General features: G+C 35.9%; 1 protein-coding gene across 1 annotated transcript in view; it reads left to right on the top strand.

Moving 5' to 3' along the window:
• ARHGAP42 (Rho GTPase activating protein 42) overlaps positions 1 to 20,757 on the top strand; it is a 400,535-nt gene that overhangs the window by 361,432 nt on the left and 18,346 nt on the right. Inside the window, exons 19-22 of the mRNA XM_001365340.5 lie at positions 3,313 to 3,457; positions 7,380 to 7,760; positions 8,130 to 8,286; positions 16,228 to 16,290. Coding sequence (XP_001365377.2) covers positions 3,313 to 3,457; positions 7,380 to 7,760; positions 8,130 to 8,286; positions 16,228 to 16,290 — 746 coding nt within the window. The remainder of the gene's footprint in view (positions 1 to 3,312; positions 3,458 to 7,379; positions 7,761 to 8,129; positions 8,287 to 16,227; positions 16,291 to 20,757) is intronic.

Genomic DNA, 20,757 nt, shown 5'->3' with positions numbered 1-20,757 from the left:
CCCAAAGTGGAGTTGGCTTCTTCCATCTTTTCTTTTGAAGCTGAAAGCCTGAAGTGCCTTGATGTTTGAAGAATCCTGAAGAAGGCTGATACCAAGAATCTCCAAGGAGACTGGCTCTTATGAGTCTCAAAGGGGGACTCAAAGGGCACTCTTGCTTGGGGAACCCCAAAATAAACTGGTGAAGGCTGAAGCTCTCTTGCTCCTCACCAACTCTGTCTTGCCCCTCATAAAGGAGGGGCAATAATGAGAAAGGCCCATACCAATGAGTTTGGGGACAGGAATTGAGAGAGGAGACTTGTGTTTATTTTGTCATTGAGTCATTCTTTGCTGTGAACTCATTCCTATGTAATTCAAAGAAGAGGCACAAGTTTTGTGCTCCTCACTTTTTGGTGAGGACTTCCATTTACTGGGATTAAGTCATTAAACTTTTCTCAGGAATGTTCACAAATCAGTTTTATTTCTTTTTTTTTCCATTTAATTTATTGTCCAAGGCTTTTTGATTGATATTTTATCATTTGTGTTGCAGTTTCTTTTCTTGAGGGAGGAAAGTGTTCTAATTCTCTCTTTTTTTAATTTTTCAGCATCCCCCCACTGCCTCCCTTCCCTGTGGGTCAGGATTCTTAATTATCATGTTATTATTGCTTTAAAGAAACAAAAACAACCATGCATTTTCAAAACATCTGTCTGTTAGTTCCCAGAGAGAAGTTTTTTTTTTTTAAAAGAATGTGATGCAAGAATGACAATGGAAACAGGAAATGTACTTATTCTTCTATCTTAAGCAAACTTGTCCTTCATAATTCAGTAATAGTTAATGGTTCCTGAATATGATTAGGCAATTTTTGTTCTCAGTCATTATTGTGCTGTATTCATTTCTCATCCAATTTTAGTCTCCTTTGGAAGCTATGTGCCTACCTTGCCTAACTAAAGACTAAGGACACAAATGTGTCCTTCTAAGGTTTTATTCAGTGGAGAAAAAAAAGAGACTTTCACTCATCTGTCTTAGGAGTCCATGGTTATAGTATAATGGAGGGAGTTTGATCATAGTTCTTTTTAGGTAGGATTTTTTTTTAATTGAAATTTAATTTAATTTTTTTTTTGTTTACAATACTCACTTTATTTCCCTCCCTCCCCCTACCTACCCTTCCCACCGCTGATGCACAATTTCATTGGGTATTACTTGTGTCCTTGATCAGAACCTATTTCAATGATGTTGTTTGCACTAGGATATTCATTTAGAGGCTACATCCCCAACCATATCCCTTTGACCCATGTATTGAAGCAGTTGTTTTTCTTTGGTGTTTTTACTCCCACAGTGTTTTCTCTGAATGTGGATAGTGGTTTTTCTCGTAGATTCCCCCAAGTTGTTCAGGATCACTGCATTTTAGGTACATTTTGGACTAGATGACCTCTGCGGTTCCTGTGATTCTCATGTGGAAAATTGGAAGACCTTGTATCTGATTTCAGCAGGGCCACTTGTTAGCTCTGTCACCTTTTGCAGGTCACTAACTTGTGAGCCCAAGTTTCTCTATTTGCATTATGATTTGTCCTGCATACTCTTTGACCTAGTGTATATAAATTCTGATTCTACCCATGTGACCTTGAGCAAGTTTCTCCATCCCTCTTGGTGAAATTATCCTCATCTGTAAATTTCAAGGACTGAAACAGAGATTCTCCAAGACACCCACCTGCTCTATGATGCAAGGATCCAATCTATAAAGGCAGTGAGATGGGGTAGAAGGAGAGCTGAAGTTGGTGTCAGGAAGCCTGGGGTTCAGATTCACCCTCTGGCAATGTGACCATGATCACGTTGCTGAACTCCTTTTAGCCTACTATAAAATGGGGATGAGAATAATAATGATGCTGATCAAACAGTAAACATTTATTAAGGGCCTGCTATGTGCCACGCACTGTGCTAAATGCTGGGAATACAACGAGAGTCAAAAGACAGTAATGATGATGCTAACACTTATCTCACAGGATTGCTGAGGTGAAATTAAAGAATACATTGTAGCTCATGTAAATTAGTATTATCATATAACTTTACAAATATTTTTAGTTTTGTCTGACTCTTTGTGACCCTATTTGGGGTTTTCTTGACAAAGATATTTGCCATTTCCTTCTCCAGTTCATTTTACAGATGAGCAAAGTGAGGCAAACGGGATTAAGTGACTTGCCCAGGGACACACAGCTAGGAGTATCTGAGGCTAGATTTTAACTCGGGAAGAAGAGTCTGCCTGAGTCCAGGATCGGCTTTGTATTACATAACTGAATGCTTTTATTGTAAGAAGTAGCATTCTGAACACTGACTTGTATCAGAGACATTGGTTTGAGTCTAAGTTCCCATACTTGTTAGCTAGATGGCAGTCACTTCATCTCGTTAAGCCACAGTTTACCCATCTGTCAACTGGGGATAATGGTACTTGTACTACAACTATACAGAATTATGTTACATAAGTATGACATCCAGATTATATAAGTATGTTATGAACCATTACATAAATGTAAACTGTAATCAGTACTACTGTTTCTATACAAAAAGTCTGTGAATAGCTTGTTTTGTTCCCATCCACAATAGAGCCAAAAAGCATGGGCTTTCCCCAAAGACTCCATAAGCCTGTGAAATACAGAAAGTGGCCCAGAATGAGATTTTCTTTTTTTATTTTTGAATTATGTAGCACAGATTCCTTCTAGTCCTGGAAGGTGATTTGTTGCATATGTCATACTATATCAAAGGATGAAATATACCAAATTGTGATCAAATTTCCAGAATTACTAGATAAGACAAAAAAAGATATTTCAAAAATTTCCAAAGCTAATAGTTAAGGGATGAAAGCAAACAACCATGCCAAAAACTCGAGAGGAAACGGGAAGAGGGAAGAGAGGGGGTTTTGGCAGGCATAATGATCAGCACCAATGGAATATTTTTCCCACCATATATTGTAAAAGTGCATTGGCATATAATAACATTACCTGACATAAAACTTTGGCGTTTGCCCAGTGTTTTCATACATCTTATCTCATTATGTCTTTAATTAACTCTATAAGGTGAGTATTTCACAATCATTATGATCTCCATTTTGTAGCTGAAGGACTGGGGGCCCTCCCAGATTAAGGGGCTACACCTTAAGTGTCAGGGTTAGGAAGGATTTTTGGACCTTTGGAATCCAACTTTTCCTGATTCCAAGTTCAAGGCTCTATGCATTATCCTGTGGTGAGTTTGTGATTATATTGATAACTGGTCAATGAAAGTGTTCAAGTTTATTTGTAAGATTGTATTTCCATTTAACTTGCTTTTCTTCTTCTTCCTTATAGATATTTCATACTGCACCAGACCCAAATATACCTCTTCCTCAACCTCAGTCCCGGTCAGGATCCAGAAGGACAAGAGCCATTTGCCTCTCGACCGGCTCAAGGAAACCCAAAGGGAGATATACCCCATGCCTGGCAGAGCCAGACAGTAAGTGTGGCATGACCCTTTGAAATGTTTTCTTCTTTCCTAGCCTTTTCTTTCATGACTCTATGACTCTCCTGTTGGTGATTAGTGAGAGAGAAAATGTTCTTGCCAGTTCTTAAGACTTTCTCCTATTCTCCTTTTATAAAGTCCCTGTCAACATGTAGTATCAGGGTGCCAGGGACAAGCATATTAGACCAAATTCATTACCACTGCAAAGGAAAAAAAAAACCAACCACCATTCTTCTCAATACCCTTTCTTCTGCAGCTGTGATTAAGTACATTGGGTGCTTTCTCTGCAGCAGGTTTTGTCCTGGCGCAGAAGTGGCTGCAAAGAAAGCCAAAGTGGGTCTGACTGAAGCAGTCATTTTCTTTCCTCTTTTTACATTATGTTCCTAAAGCTTCATCTCTTGGGTATCATAAAATGCTTAAAAAAAAAGAAAAAGAAAAACAACATTCTGACTATCTTGGTATAGAGAGCCAAGCACCAAGGTGATTTAGAAAGATAGCTCCTACTAGTAATATATAGTTTCAAAAATCATTGGGAAATGGGATGTTTTCCTCATTTCTTATGTTTTAAAATCCTTTCTGTCTAAGTTTTCATTCTAAGATAGAAGAGTGGCAAGGGACGGGCAACCAGGGTTAAGTGACTTACCCAAGTTGCACAGCTAGAAAGTATCTGAGGCCAGATTTGAACCCAGGTCTTCCCAGTTCTAGGCTGGGGGCTCTGTCCATTGTGGTACCTAGTTGCCCCATCCTCATTTTGCTTTAATTTTTGTTCCATGCCCTTCTCCTTCCAACTCCTGCTCAACTGGCCACAATTTTATTATTGTCAGTACGGCATGATAGAACTAGGAGTAAGAACCCTTGGCTTTTAGGTCTCTGTCAGACACACTGTGAGTCTACAAGCAAGTCATTGAACCTTTCTGAGGTTAATTCAGTCTCCTCATTTCTAAAATGAGGATGATAATAACTATTTACATTTTTAAGGTTTACAAAGGGCTCTTCTAACATAAACCTATGAGGATTTATACTTTGGAAACCTTAAGGTGATATTTAAATGTGAATGGTTGTTGTTATGAAAAGATGATACAACATGGTATAAAGGAGAGAAGGCTGGGCTTGGAGCCAAGATGTGGGTTCAAGTCTTGCTTAGGAAATAGACTCTCTTTGTGATTATGGGCAAGTCATTGAAGCTTTCGATGCCCTTAGAGAGTTCTTTTTAAGATTATAAATTTCAAACAAGTTGCTGGTCTACATCAGTGGAGGGATTTTCCATCCATACCTGTAGTTTCCTATATCCATTAGAGACACAATCAATCATTTAAATGAATTCAACAGATATTTATTATGTACCAACTATGTATATTTTTCTCTAATTTACATGTATACATTTTATTCCTTTGGATTTCCTGAGATAAAAAGAATTTTGTGCTATGTGTTAAAAGATCTCTATAATCTGCTGTCTTCTTTTATAATCTATGATCCAGAGCAGCTCTGGGGAAACATGGAACCCAATTGAATCTTGTTAGGTTCTCAACAAAAGTTAATAGTATTTGATTCATGCCTAAGCCAAGATTTTCCCTAGGAACATCAGAATTTTATTACTTATAGTGGTCCATATAGAAAGTATATGGATACTTTCAGTTCTCTTGCAAGTGCCAAGTTTCTGAGCATGAAAACTAGAACAAAATTATTACATACACACATACACACATATGCAATGGAAGTATGAGATTCAGCATGACCTTAGGGTATCTTCAAAATCTAAGAGCCTGAATTCCTTAGGAGGAGTTTTTGCAACCAGGAGGGTATGTCGATGTAAGGCAGAGTTCGCCAAATGGAGGTATAGCATGTTCAGGGAGGACCAACTCCTCTGCTGTTATGGCTTGTCAATATCTTTTTAGGGCTGTTCCTCTACCTTTACTGTCCACATATCCCCCAACAATCTCATCTGTGGTTCTAAGAACACAGGCACTGGGCAAACCCCACACATCATCTCAGCAGACAGGTTAAACCAGGTTGAGGGTAACAGACAAGGTCAGAAATGTCCATGAGTTAGGGGGTCTGCCTTCTCCAAGTATGTGAAGACTGCCTCCCCTTGGAATGGGCAGATGAGAACATATTCTACTTAAGAATATGCTGTTTTGAAAATACAAGGAAAGATGGCCCAGTCCATGCATTTCATGGGGGAGCAGGGGAGGAAACGGTACAATATACAACACACACATAAAAGCATGATTCAGTATATAGTGTGATAGAGGAAAGGGAAGTGATCCAAAGTATTCTCAGAGCTTCAGTGGTGTCCTATGTTCTTGTAACAGAAAAGAAAACTCCAGTAAAAGAGCTTTTATGTGGCAGAAATATTAGCTACAGGAGATGAATTTGTGAATTCAGAGCAACTTGGAATTTGCCTGATTTTGGCTAATAGTGATATTAAATGAAAAGGGATTCAGTTTTATCATATCTTAATAATGCTTCTTGGAGAAGCAGGGGGAAGAAGGAAACAACATGCTATTAGTGCATTCTTTTTGACTCTTGATTTAGTCATCAATGAAATTCTGTTCTCATTGTTCCATTACTCTGGGGTCCTGCTGTCAGGGACAAATTTTGATATTACAGGTATCACTTCTACATCTGTTGTGGTGAAAATTCACTGTGGTCACCAAGGAATTTAGTTATGAAATTCCTAAAATGAAACACTCAAATCAGAATGGAGTTTATGGTGGTTTAATCACAATGGGAGTAAGAAAAAAGGACAGGGAGTGAAGGAGAGAGGAGGAAAGGGAAAAAGGTTAACTCAACCTTCTGGCCGAACCAGAGGGAGATTAAGTCCTAAGGCCAAGGTAGAAAGGAGAATCAGTCCTTGACTCACGGGACCCATTTGAAGGAAAGCTGTCTGAGGGCCTCTTCTCTGCTCCAGTTCCTAGCATGAACTGGTGTCTAGCTCTGTCCACAGGAAGTGATAGAATTCCAGAGGCTGTTCCCTACCTCAATTCCTGTACCTCACAAGTGCCAATGGTGGCTCAAGCTTGGCTTTGGACAGCCCAGGTGGGCAGTTAGTTATTTCTGATTTGTCATTGACTAGCACATGCCTGTGTAGTGTGGGTGTGCACAATTTTGGGTGCTAGACCAAGCAAGATGGAGATTTTAAAATTCACACATCATAGAGGTTAGGTGCACAGTGCCACCACCCCCCAGAAAATCTGTATAAAATTTCTTGGACTTCCCTTCATATTGGAGAAATCTGGATTTTGTCTTTTTTCTTTTATGGGTTTTTTTTACTGTAATTTATTGTAAAATTTGGGTTAATTATTTGGTTGTAGGTTATATATAGGTCAATGTTAAGTAAACATGATTACTATTAATAAATATGATAATAATAAAGATAAAGAAAAATTTAAAATATGAAAATGAATTTTTACTTATTTTAATAGTATTAAAAGAAAATATTTTGATATTGTATAATACTATATATACATATATATATAGTGCATTTCTGAGTTTTTAAACTTTTTCTTTGTCATCTGCTGACCTTTATATGTCATCTGCAGCTTCTGCAAAACTCCCCCCAAATTCCCATTTAATTTCTTGTGCCGATCCATGATATATTGAAACCATGATAGGGACATTCATGATGCAGAAGGAATAACTTTTGGCCTCATGGTCCATAAATACTTGAGAAAAAAATATTTTATATATGTATATAAATATACTTGATTATATATTTTCTGTGTATATATTCATATATACACACATACTATTATTAGTTATGTACTGAGAAGAATGATCAATAATAGCTATAGGCCTGGAATTTGAGTGGCTATAATAGTTGAAAACCTGCATTATCAGCAAGAGAATGTAAAGGTTTAAATAGTGCTATTATTAACAGAAAACTCTCCTTTTTCTCCCACACTCCCCATGCTAGGTGATTCATATAGTAGCAGCCCAGATAGTACCCCGATGGGCAGCATAGAATCACTTTCCTCTCACTCATCGGAACAAAATAGCACTACTAAATCAGCTTCCTCCCAGCCACGGGAAAAATCTGGTGGCATCCCCTGGATTGCATCTCCAGCACCTTCCAATGGACAGAAAAGCTCAGGTCTCTGGACAACGAGTCCAGAATCAAGTTCTAAAGAAGATGCATCCAAAACAGACGTGGAGTCTGACTGTCAGAGTATTGCATCGGTCACTAGCCCAGGGAACATTTCCCCATCAATAGACTTCGTCCAAAAGGGGCCATATGGACTGTCAGGATTGAAGAGATCTGCAGCTTCTTCTCTCAGATCAATCTCTGCAGCTGAAGGTAAGCAAGTCAAAGCTTTTTCTCTTGTCACATTATCAGTTGCTAGATTATTCAGCACAATGAAGTCAGGGGAAAAGCTAGGAAGGTACTAATGATGCTGATTAACTTTTTTCAGGTACTTGTATGTGTGAGAACTCCTTTACATTGTGACTTTTTGACTAAATTTCTCCATCCTAGGGAGATGATGCCATTTTAAAAATTGCTATAATCTGTTATCTCCCCAAGGATGGTCTGCTGTGATATGAATGTTCTGTACATTTCCATTTTAGTTCAAAGAAAAGCATTTTTTTCTTTTGTCCTGTTTGTAATGTATGCCCTGTGAATGTTAGCTTTATTTTGTCTTTATGATCTTTGGGGTCTTCTTTATAGGAAACAAAAGCTATAGTGGATCCATTCAAAGTCTAACTTCCATAGATTCCAAAGAGACACCCAGAGCACCACCAAATCCTGACCTTCCTCCAAAAATGTGCAGGAGATTGAGGTTAGACACTTCATCAAGCAATGGATATCAGCGACCTGGTTCTGTGTAAGTGATGAGGATCTTAGGATTCGTTTTTAATTTTTTTTAATATTCATTTTAATACTAAGTAGCATAATTAAATTGACAAGAATGCTAGGAGATCTTGGTTGTATTCAAGGTCTACAACTGAGTGAACCTGAACAAGTTATTTTCTTTCTCTACTTGAGGTCTCATAGAATACATAGAGTTATATATGTGCCTTCACAAGAATTTTTACCAGCTAATTTTGGATTAAAGAATGACTGTGGCATAGCAGATAGTGTTCTCAACATGGAGTAAGGACTACCTTTCTTTCACACTTGAGCCTCTGAGGCATAGATGGGCTGTGATTCACATTGATTCTCATCCTGGTAAAATCATAGGGATGTAATTTTGAATTAATATTATGAATATAAATTTGAGTAATAATATCCTATAGGATTAGAGTAATACTATCCTGTAGGTTAGGATTAGAGAATATAAGATCATATAGCAAAACACTTTGAGTTCCTTAGAAGAAAGGGATAAATTCAAGTAGGTAATCAACTTCACAGTTTATTAAGAGACTCTGTAATACTTATTTATAATTCAATGTCATTCCTATGGACCGTAGCTCATTTGGCTCATTCACCCTTATTTTTATATCTAGGTGCAAATAATCATTTATTTGAAAAGAATTTCTGCCACAACACACTCCTTTCTACAAAGAAAAAATGAGTTGGGGGAGTAAAATAATAACTAAAATTTTGAAATAAGTTATTCAGTAAATGGATATGACTGGGAGGACCTGAGGTTGGCATGGTATATGATAGAGGAAAAAGTTAATGATTCAGAAAAAGTGTTGGTAAATAAAAAAAGAAGAGGAGAAATAGTGAAATAGCTGCTAGAGGAAAGAAGAAAGGAAGGAAGAGAGTGGAGGAAGAAATGGAGGGAGAGATACAAAAAGAAGGGATAAAGTAAGAAGAGGAGCAGGATAGGAAAAGAGAGAGAAAGGAGAAAGATGCAGAAAATTAACACTTATACAGGTTGTTTTTTTAACTTGGAAATTTTTATTTAATTAATTTAGAATATTTTCCTATGGTTACAATGTTCATGTTCTTTCCTTTCTTTCCTCCCATTCCCCTCCCATAGCCAACTTGCAATTCCACTGGGTTTTACATGTATCATTGTTCCAGATCTATTTCTATAATATTGGTATTTGCACTAGGGTGATCATTTAGAGTCTATATCTCCAATCATATCCCCCTCAAACCATGTGATGAAGCAGTTTGATTTTGTATTACCACCATTCTTCCTTTGAATGTGGATAGTGTTCTTCCTCATAAGTTCTTTAGAATTGTCCTGGATTATTGCATTGCTGTTAGTAGAGTCCATTACATTCAATTGTACCATAGTGTATCAGTCTCTGTGTATAATATTCTCCGGGTTCTGATCCTTTCACTCTGCATCAATTCCTGGAGGCTGTTCCAGTTCCCATGGAATTCCTCCACTTTATTATTCCTTTTAGCACAATAATATTCCATCACCAACATATACCACAATTTGTTCAGCCATTCCCCAATTGAATGGCATCTCCTCATTTTCCAATTTTTGGCCACCACAAAGAGCACGGCTATAAATATTTTTGTACAAGTTTTTTTCCTTATGATTTGGGATATAAACCCAACAGTGATGTGGCTGGATCAAAGGGCAGACAGACTTATAGCACCATTTGCTATATCTCTCCAGTTTTTCTGATCACAGGCTTTCATGAAGATAATGGTTCTGAGTATTCAAGCCTTCAATTTGGCAATGAGTTGTAATTTTGAATCAGGAGAATTTATCTTGTCATAGTTTAGAATCTGTCTTAGCATACTGCTTTGGACTTTCCCTGGTCAAGGAAGCAGTTGTCATATGTTTGCTTCAAAATATAGTCAAAAGACCACTAGACTGGGATGCAGCAGACTTGGTTTTATTTCCAGCTTTATGACTTTCTACTTAAGTGACTTTGGCAAGTCATGATAGGTTCTTTGGTCCTCAGATTAGACCAGAAAACCTCTCAAGTCCTTCCCAAACCCCAACATACTACTTTATTTGGTAAACTGAGGAAGGGGTTGTCTTCAAGTTCTGTAACCATTATTTATAAAACAAATTTTAACATGAGTAAATGGGTTACTCTGGCTTCGAATTCTAAGAAAACAGGTTTTGGCTCAAAGGATGCCTTTGAAAACATTCTTAATTTTAATCTATTGGGAATTACTTTGTCAAGCCCATTTTGTTTGTAGCATTATTAGTAGATTAAATTCATTGTTTTATGTTTTCTCATAATACTTAGCAATAAAATTGTTTTGATTCTGAAATAATGGTACTGTATTGTTAAATCTTTGAATCAATATCTCTTCTTAATGGTTAAAGTTTTAAGTAAAACTGAATTTTAAGTGACCCTATCAATGGAGGAAAAGAATTGAGTCAATTCCAATTTTCCTTTGTATAGTTCAGAGTTTACAACAATACATACTTTGATTGATAGTGTCTCTTAGGAATTAGAAATAGGATATTTCTGTTCCTTCTGAAGATTGAGGAATTTTGTGCTTGTCACAATAAATGCTATTAACTAACAGATAAAATTACCCCTTTTAATGACCTAAAATATCATTAATTATAAGAAAATATTATCTTCTCCTGTTTTCTGAGATATTTTGAACCTGTGGTTTAACTGGTTTCTTCTGCCTCCAGAGATACAGATCACAACTTCTCCATAGCTTCTAATCTTGTTTGATTCTTGTACATATTTTTCAATAGAAAATCTAGTTGAAATGTTAAACAGCCTTTGTCTTTCTTTATTACCCCAAGGATGGCATTAAATATACTACTTTAACTCTCCTTATTATCATTCATTCTCACTACGTGCCTAAAACATTTGAGAGTGGTTGGTGCATAAATGGGAGAGATGTGTCAGAAGTAGAATTAACAGGATTTGATAACTAATTGGATGTATAACAAGTGAGGATTAAAGAAGTGCCAACAATAATCCCCAAGTTTTAAATGTAGGAGACAGAATGGATGTTGTTTTATAAGAATGAAATATTAAAGAATAAATGAAATCAAGATTAATTTTTGGATTCTTGTCGTTTGAGTCAAGTTGGACACCTGGGGCCAAGAAGAGTTCAAAATTGAGATAAATTTCTGAGTCATTTGTATAGAAGAGTTGGTATTGAGGTTCTGAGAGGCAATGAGATTACCAAATGAAAGAATAGACAGAGGGAAAGACACAAAAGTAAGCAACAAACGAGCAGTATGATAGTTGGAAAGAGAACAAGGAGAACATATTATTTCCAAAGCTAAGAAAGCGGTGATCTTTAGTATGAAGTTATGATCAGAAGAACAAAAACTGCAGAGAAGTTAATGGATGAGGATTGAAAAGTGGTCATTGGTTTTGGTAACAAAGTACTTCTTGACTCTAGAATATTTTCAGTAGAAGAGTGGAGACTAAGGTTATCTTCAAAGATTTGTGAGTTAATCAAGATAATGAGCATTGGCAACTTTTTCAAAAAGTTCAGCAATAAGAGGAGATGGCAGGCTGTCTTGTGTGATAGAAAGGTCAAAAGAAGAGATTTAAATATGTTTACAAGCAAATAGGAAGGAGGCCATGAAGAGACTGAATATTCATGAAAGGACCTGGGATGAATAACTGCCCAAGCAAGATCCAATGGAGAACAGATGTAGCAGTATCTTATTTTCTCTATTCCTTGATATTAGTTTTAGGCCCACATCTGTAGATTTGATCTGCATAAAATAATTTATAAAAGCCCATTTCTTCACCTAAATGACTTCTTCATTTAAGTCAAATATACTGTTGATGTATACTAACCATGTTGATAAACAGAAAAAAAAAACATTGGTGGTTTATGTCTTCTTGGGTATATTTTTGTAATTGGAAACATTTTCTTTTTCATTCTTTTGGAACATTCCTGAAATAATCTTGAAAAACACCTTCAAATTGAGTATCCTTCATTCTGAATTTTGGCTGAATATATTTATATATACACACATACATGTATATGCATATACATAGATTTATATGTGTTTATATTCATGAATGTATATAACCTGAGAAACAGAAGATAAGGGAGGAGCAGTTGCTCCAGAGGCCCCAAAGAGAGCAGGAGGAAGTTCAAAGAGGGGCTGTCGGCAAGCAGGGCTGCTTTGTTTCTATCTGATTAAATGCAGTATACATTAAAACCAAAGAGAAGCAATGAGCTCTTAAAAGCAGTTACAGTTTCACATAAAAAAAAATACTTATACATAAAATTTTTTGAGTCATCTTTGGAAGATTGGCATTATTATTGCAAATGTCATTCCGCTGTTTTAATTTAAGCACATATTACAAGTATTTATCTATATATGTGTGTATATGTACACATATGTATTATTGTTATGTCATGTGTAACTCTTTGTGACCCCATTTGAGGTTTTCTTGGCAAAGATACTAGAGTCTTTTGCTATTTCCTTTTCTATCTTATTTTACAGATGAAGAAACGAAGGCAAATGGGATTAAGTAACTCTAGTATCACACAACTAGTGAATGTCTGAGTCCAGATTTAAACTCAGCAAGATGAGTCATCTTAGGAGTCCTAGCATTCTATCCACTGTTTTACCTAGAGTGTGTGTGTGTGTGTGTGTGTGTGTGTGTGTGTGTGTGTGTGTGTACATCTGTGTTGGAGAGAGATGAATAGACAGATACAGACAGACAAGACAGAGAGACAGAGAGAGATTTAGTCAGATCCGGCCACATTTCTCCTCTTCCTTACATAGTATACCAAGTCCTGATGTTGATAGACACTAAATATGTGGTTTCACTACCATCACCAGTTTTGAAAAATAAAAAAGATTACTATAAAAATATTAACAAATTTCTTCTACATAAAATAATGTGCTGCCCTCCTTCTGGCTCCATTTACAAAGACAATCAGGATGATTTAATTGGATGTCACACAAAGTTCTCTACAGTCTGATTTGCTTAAATGCATTTTTCTGTTTGATGAGGTAGTGCTACTACTTGAATTTTGTTTTTCTTTTCCACTGTTTTATGAATGAGTTCGTTCTCTAAATATGAGAAACTTTCTAAATATGAGAAACGAACTCTAAAAATAAGTTTGTTCTCTCTTTGCTAAATAGCATGACAATCAAGATCCTACTGGCCCTAATGACTTCTTCCTTTTGTCTTATTGTGGTAATTGTTTTCACAAATAATCCCAGAACCACACAATCTCAGGTAAGAAGGGACATCAGTGGAAAATCTAACTCATGGAACTAGAATCCTGTCTACAATATTACTGATGAATGATGTTCCCATCTTTACTTAGAAACTTCCAATGAAGGGGAGCTCACCCCCTAAGGTGGGGTCCCCAAACTACGACCCGCAGGCCACAGGTGCCCCCCCAAGACCATTTATCCAGACCCCACCTCACTTCTGGAAGGGGCACCTCTTTCATTGGTGGTTAGTGAGAGGAGCACTGTCTGTGGCAGCACCACAAAGCGTGGCATCACTCATGTATGGTACTACTTCTGGTGACATAATCCTTTGTGTGGCACCTTGTTCTGAGAGTAACTTAAGGAGAATGAGGCTCCATGCAAAGGATTATGTGACTGCACAATGGAAGACATCAGCATGGTGAGCAGCAATCTGGGCGAGGGGATTCCGCACTGTGTATAATGATGCCCGGTATAGTGGTGGCAGTGATGGTCCTGTGCAAGGTGTGACAGGCCCATCACAGCCAGCGCTGCAGCCTCGGCTATCCCAGACAGCAGTATACAGATTTGTTCATAGATTTTTTTTTTTGTAGTCCGGCCCTCCAACTGTCTGAGGGACAGTGAACTGGCCCCCTGTGTAAAAAGTTTGGGGACCCCTGTCCTAAGGCAACCCATTTCATTCGTGGATAATTCTAATGAAGAAGAAAGTTTTCCTTCTTTCCCTGACTTCAAGCTCAAATTTATTTCTTTGCAAAGTCAATTCAGGACAAGCAAAACAATTCTATTCTTTTTTCCAGATGATGACCCTTCAAGAACTTGAAGGCAACTATCGCATATTCCTTAAGTCTTGAACTGAACTTGAGACTCTCCACTATTCTTTGTTGCCCTCTTCTTGACACTCTGCTGTTTTTCATTATACTTATTAAAATGTATTAGTTTCTTTGCTTCATCATTTTGCAATGTATATTGGACCATAGGCTACAAACATTTTCACAATGCTCCTTCCAAAGTCAATTATCTAAATAGCCAGTGAAGTGAAGCCCCTTTTGCTTTTGGTATCACTATTAAATCAATTCTGGCTATCTCTGAGACCATGCTACTATCATTCCATTTAAGTATAATTTCTTCTTTTTCTTCATTGTCATCATCACTAGTAGCATTTTAAAAAGCTTTAACATTTACAGTTTTACAAATGTTATCCCATTTTATCCTCACAACAACCCTGGGAGTTCAGTTTTCTTCTTATTGTCCCCATTTTAGTGATGAGGAAAGTAAGGCAGACAAGTTAAGTGACTTGACCAGTCATCCAGCTAAGTAATTATCTGAGGCTGAATTTGAATTCAGGTCTTCTTGACCCCAAGCACTGTATTTTAATTATTGCATCATCTAGCCACCTCATTTGATATCAGGAACTGCCTTTTATCTTTCTTTACATTCCCAGCAGTTAGCACAGTGCTTGGCAAAGAGAAGTTCTTTAAAAATGCCTATTGAATGACTCACTGACATGTTAAGTGCCTATAAATAGTCAAAAATCCAATATAAAGGTTGACAACAGTAAAATTAATGTAGTCCCCAGACCTTTATGTAAATACTTTCTGATTTTGTAAAAATCTATTATCTTGTTCTAGTGCTATTTCTCATCAATACTAAATCTAGTAGTATCTAATACCTATTTTCAGACTCACCTCTATGGCAGGACAGCCTAGACCTTGTAAAGGACCATTTCCTTGTAATAATATATAATTGTTTCAATTATCTATGCCTGACTGTATTTGCATTTCTTTTCATTTCACCTCAAGTAAGTCAATTATTTCTTTTCAGAATCCATGGCATTTTCCTTCATAATTAACAAAGATTATTGATTAAAATTCATGAATTTGCTAGTTTGTGTCTACTTCCATCTTTCTATCAATGTGTGAATTATAATCACTTTTCCTGATTTTAAACATTATGAAAACCAATTTGAAGGACAATTCCTGCTAAAAGGTTGAGTTAAACATAGTCCCTTGTACTTGTAAGTCCAACAATTATTAGAATCACTAAGTCCATTGATAGCACTGATACGGTTTTGTTTTGTTTTTAATATTTTCCTATGTCAGCACAATGCCTTTCACTAAAGTATTGATAAATGGATGGGGTAAATTAATTAATTAAATACCATGCTCTAAAGAGGAAATATTCTCTTCACCTTTTTAAATAGGTATTAGAGAGAAGAAGCATGAAGTTCAAAGAAGAACCTATACAAGAAACAAATAATTTGTAGCAAATGAATGGTCATCCCATACACTAGAAGATGGGGATAAAAATGTAATTTATAATTAGTTAGCAATATACTACATAGTTCAGGTTTGGAGTCGAGAAGATTTCATTTCCTAAGTTCAAATCTTGCCTTAGACACTTACTAGTTTTGTGAGTTTGGGCAATTCATTTATTTTGTTTGTCTGTTTTCTCATCTGTAAAAATTATCTGAAGAAGTAAATCTTGGACAGGAAAACCTCAAAATGAGGTCATAAAGAGTCTGAAAACGACTCATCAACAACAGCAGTAAAGCAATGTGCTTTTCATTCATAGGACTGTTTTACTTAAAGTTTATGCTACCCTGTTTACATTTTTGTATTTACAAGTTTTGAAAATGATGCAACAGAAACTTATGATAATCTTATGATTTCCTGGACAGATAGCAAAAGGACCCTTTGAAAAGCAAATTTAACACATGTGTTTTTACTTCATTTTCAGAGTGGCAGCTAAAGCCCAGCTGTTTGAAAGTGCTGGTTCACTTAAGCAGATTTCTGGTGGACGGTAAGTTCTCTAAACATAACATCTTTATTAATGAAGAATTCTAGCAATCTTGTGTTGCTGAAAGAATTATTAACCATTCTCCTAATAGCTCTGCCCTTCCATTATCCAACTACAAAATATTTGTTTTGATAATTCAAAGAGTTTAATATAGAAAAATGAAGTGACTATAGTGGTTTTCTCAGGTACAACCTATACCTCTAGTTCTTAAAACACTGATCTTCTTGCTATTCATCCTATATGACACTCCATAACTTGATTCCTTTCTTTTTTTTTAAACTGTATCCATGCCTGGAATACTTTTCCTCCTTATCTCCATTTCCCTGACTTCTTTCAAGATTCAGATCTAGGTTATTAGTAATATTAGGGATTGAAGATGGCAGGTGATAGGCAACTTGTCTGAACTCTCAAGATTCCTCTCTAAGTAACTTTAAAATAACACCTCAAATCAAATTTTGGAATAACAGGCAACAAAAAAATTAGACATTTTTTTAGCCTAAAAAAACTTAGGAGGTTGGCAAGAGAAGTTTGTGACACCATGATGGAAGCCTGTCTAGAGCTTACATATATAAACAGCAATGCCCGAGTGGCAGTTCCAGGATAATGATAGTGTTAATTTTTATGGTTGGATTGAATATTTATTTATTTGTTTTTAATTTTATTTTTATTTATTTTTATTTTTTTAACATTATTTTATTTGGTCATTTTCATACATTATTCATTGGAAACAGATCATTTTCTTTTTCTCCCCCTTCCCCCCACCACCCCTTCCCTAGCTGATGCGCGATTCATCTGGGTATCACATGTGTCCTTGCTCTGAACCCATTTCCTTCTTGTTGCTATTTGCATTAGGGTGTGCATTTAGTGTCTCTCCTTGATCATGTCCCCTCAATCTCTGTAGTCAAGCAGTTGCTTTTCCTCGGTGTTTTTACTCCCTCAGTTTGTCCTCTGCTTGAGGATAGGTTTTTGAATATTTAATTGGTCACCAGGGATTTAATTTCTAAATCCTAAAAATGAATTACTAAAGTAAAATGGAATTTATGGTAGTTTATTTTTCAATAGAGGGAAGATATTGAGGAAGAGAGAAAAGGGGAGAGAGAGAACTTTGACTTCCTCTGAGCTAAGTAACAATTGTAAGGCCCCAGCCAGGGGAAAGGAGTCTCAAGACAATGGGCCTTTCCTGGAGGCTCATGCCTTCAGAAAAGGCAAGGAAGGAAGTCAGCCTTTACAATCACCATGTTGTCAGTTCAATCAGCAGAATCTTTTATCAGCCTCAACTCATACAGGTTCCACTCCAAGTGTGTCTCTTTCAAAGTCCCTCTTCACTCCAAGTCTCTCTTCAATCCACGTGTCTTCACTCCCAAGTCACTCCCTTCAAATGTCTTTGTGTGTGTCTCTATTTCCACTTTTAAAGATCTTTTTCTCTTGTATCACTTCCCCTAAATTTTTACGTCTTCCAATCACAGCCAACACTCCTCTCCAGGACTGCCCACTCTTTCACACATGGGTCACAGACCTCCAACTCAATGTATGAAATGGGTGTTCACACCTTTTTGCGGTCAAAATCCAAAATCGGTAGATCTCAATACTCATCTTTAAGTACTGTGTTTACACCTTGGGGTTTAAAATCTAAAATAGAAAGGAGATTATAATTTAATCTTCACAATTAAGGAAGAGCTAGGTACCTTCATTGTTAAAATCAGGAGAGAGCCAAATCCAATCTTCACAATAGCAATAGCACTTCTGACTACAGGGAACCAGGGGAAAGAACAGAGTACAGATTAGGAGAGTAATTGCCATGCTTCTCTTATACCATCATATCTTTGAAGCACTGAAAACTTGCAAACTCCCAGAAATAGCTCCCAAAACAGAAGCATATAGAGCTTAACTCTAACATAAAGTTGAAAATCAAGAAATAGATTATAGAAATGAACAAATAATAACAACAAAAAGCTACTAAGTATCAGTAAAGATCAAGACAAACTCAGAAAATAACCGTGTAAAAACAGCTATAAACAAAATCTCAAAGAATGCAAATTGAGACTAAGACCGTGGAAGAGTTAAAGAGGTAAGAGTGGAGGAGGAAAATTTATGAAAAGAATGATGCAAGAAAATTATGAAAGGAGAGCCAACTGTTTGGTAAAAGAGTCAGTAAGAAATACTGAAGAAAATAAAATAGAACTGATGAGATATCTCATCAGAAATATAATTGACCTGGAAAATAGATCAAGTAGAGATAATTTAAGAATTATTGGACTGACTGAAAGCATAATGAAATAAGGATCTCAGATATTATATTATATTATATTATATTATATTATATTATATTAGGAAATTATCTTTTTTAAATTTAATTAATTAATTGATTAATTAATTTAGGGATTTTTCAATTATTATATGATTCATGTTCTTCCCCTCTCTTGCCAGAGCAAGAATCACACTTAAAAGGTGAATAAGGAAGAGCTTTTACAGTGGAAAGGAAAGTAGATGGTAGACTGGCAGGCAATGTAGTGAAATTGGTTCAAAGAGTTACAGAATTGTGTATAGAAGTGTTACCAGTAGAGAAATAGGAGAGGAAGAGGATAAAAGAGAGGGGTGATAAAAGGGGAAACAAATCAAGAGAGGTAGTGGTTTGAAGCAAAATAGATTTTTGAGAAGGGACAGGATAAATAGAGAGAAAGAAGAACAAAAGAAAATGGGATGGAGGGAGGGATGGAGGGAAATACATGGTAATAATACCTGAAAATGTAAATGGATTGAGCTCACCCTTAAAATGGATAGCAGAATGGATTAGAAATCTTAATCTAACAATATATTCACAAGAGACACAATTGAAGCTGAAAGATGCTCCTACAGAATCTAATGTACTTCAGCTGACCTAAAATAACAAATGTAGGAGTAGCAATCATGATCTCAGACAAAATAAAAATAGACCTATGTAAAAGGGCTGATTAGTGAAAATATATTTTGCTAAAAAGTTCCTGTGATGAAGTACATTTTTTGCTCCACATTTCTCTGATATAAGTCTTATTTCTCAATTATATTCTGATTTTAGAACTGAATCAAATTTATTTTAAAGAAAAGAGCCATTTCCTAATTTATAGGTGGTCAAATGATTTAAAAAAAAAACATTTGTTTTATCAGTTTTCAGAAGAAAAAAATCACTTTCAATTATTTCAAATATTTCAGTTATTTCAGAAAACAATTAAAAAATCAGTCATTAAAAATTGCTCCAAGTCACTCTTGATTAGAGAAAGGCAAATTAAACTCTGCGGTACCACCTCACACTTAAAAGAAGATAAATGCTAGAGGAGATAAGAGAAAAATTTTCATTTGTTGGTGGAGTAATGAACTTTTCCAACCAATAGAGAGAAAACTTTTGAACTAGCCCTAAAGGAATATAATACCACTTCTGGGTCTCCTTCCCAGAGAAAACAAAAGAAAAAGAAAAAGGACCTATATGCACAAAAAATATTTATAGCAGCTCTTTTTGTGGTGTCAAAGAATTGGAAAATTGAGGGTATGCCCAGCAATTGGGAATGGGTAAATAAATTATGGTATTCTTGTTATTTCTATTGTGCTATATAAATTGGGGAGAGTGCTCAGAAAAACATGGCAAGACTCTGAAATGATACAAAATGAAGTGAGAACAACCCCAGGACATTGCACAGTAACAACAATGTTGTAATGATGATCAACTGTGAAATACTTTGCTACTCTGATGAAAACAATGATATAAGATAATTCCAAAGGACTCTTGATGGAAAAAATGCTATTCCCTTCCAGAGAGAGAAATGATGAACTCTGGGTGCAAATTATAGTTTTTCTCATTTTATTTATCTTGATTTTTTTGAAATATGACTAATATGGAAATATCTTGCATGTTTTCATATGCATAATTCTAATTGTACTGCTTGCCTTCTCAGTGGAGTGAGGGAGTGGAAAGGAGGTAATTTGGAATTTGAATTTTAAAAAGAAAAGAATATGAAAAATAAATTTTTAAAAAAGATAGTTAAATCCCACCTTCGGCTGTCAACCACCCCTTGTCCTCCTTTTGCTAATTCCTTCCCTCTGAGAGTACTTTCTATTTACACATATATTTGGCATATAAATATCACTGCTTTTTTTTTTTCATTAGAATCTGAGCTCCTTGAATCAGGAACTATGTTTTTGTTTTGTTTTTTTTCTTTTTATCTCTGGCGTTCATCAATACAATGTCTAGCACATATTAAATATGTAACAAACACTACATAATAGAGTGATTAAAGTAGAGATCTACATCTACTCAGGATAAGTAGAGAATAAAAATTCTACCTCAGTGAATTTTCTAGATAACTAAAACATTTTCCTTTTAAGTTCACTGTTTTTATAAAAAAAGACTTTTCTAATTATTATTGCGAACTGAAGCAAAGGATATCAAACATTTCGCAACTTTCTTGCAAACTCAGAGTCATCTTTATTAACATCAGT

The sequence above is a fragment of the Monodelphis domestica genome, chromosome 4 (genome assembly GCF_027887165.1).
Source record: "Monodelphis domestica isolate mMonDom1 chromosome 4, mMonDom1.pri, whole genome shotgun sequence".
Taxonomy (NCBI): Eukaryota; Metazoa; Chordata; class Mammalia; order Didelphimorphia; family Didelphidae; genus Monodelphis; species Monodelphis domestica.
This window is presented reverse-complemented; position numbering and strand designations above follow the sequence as displayed.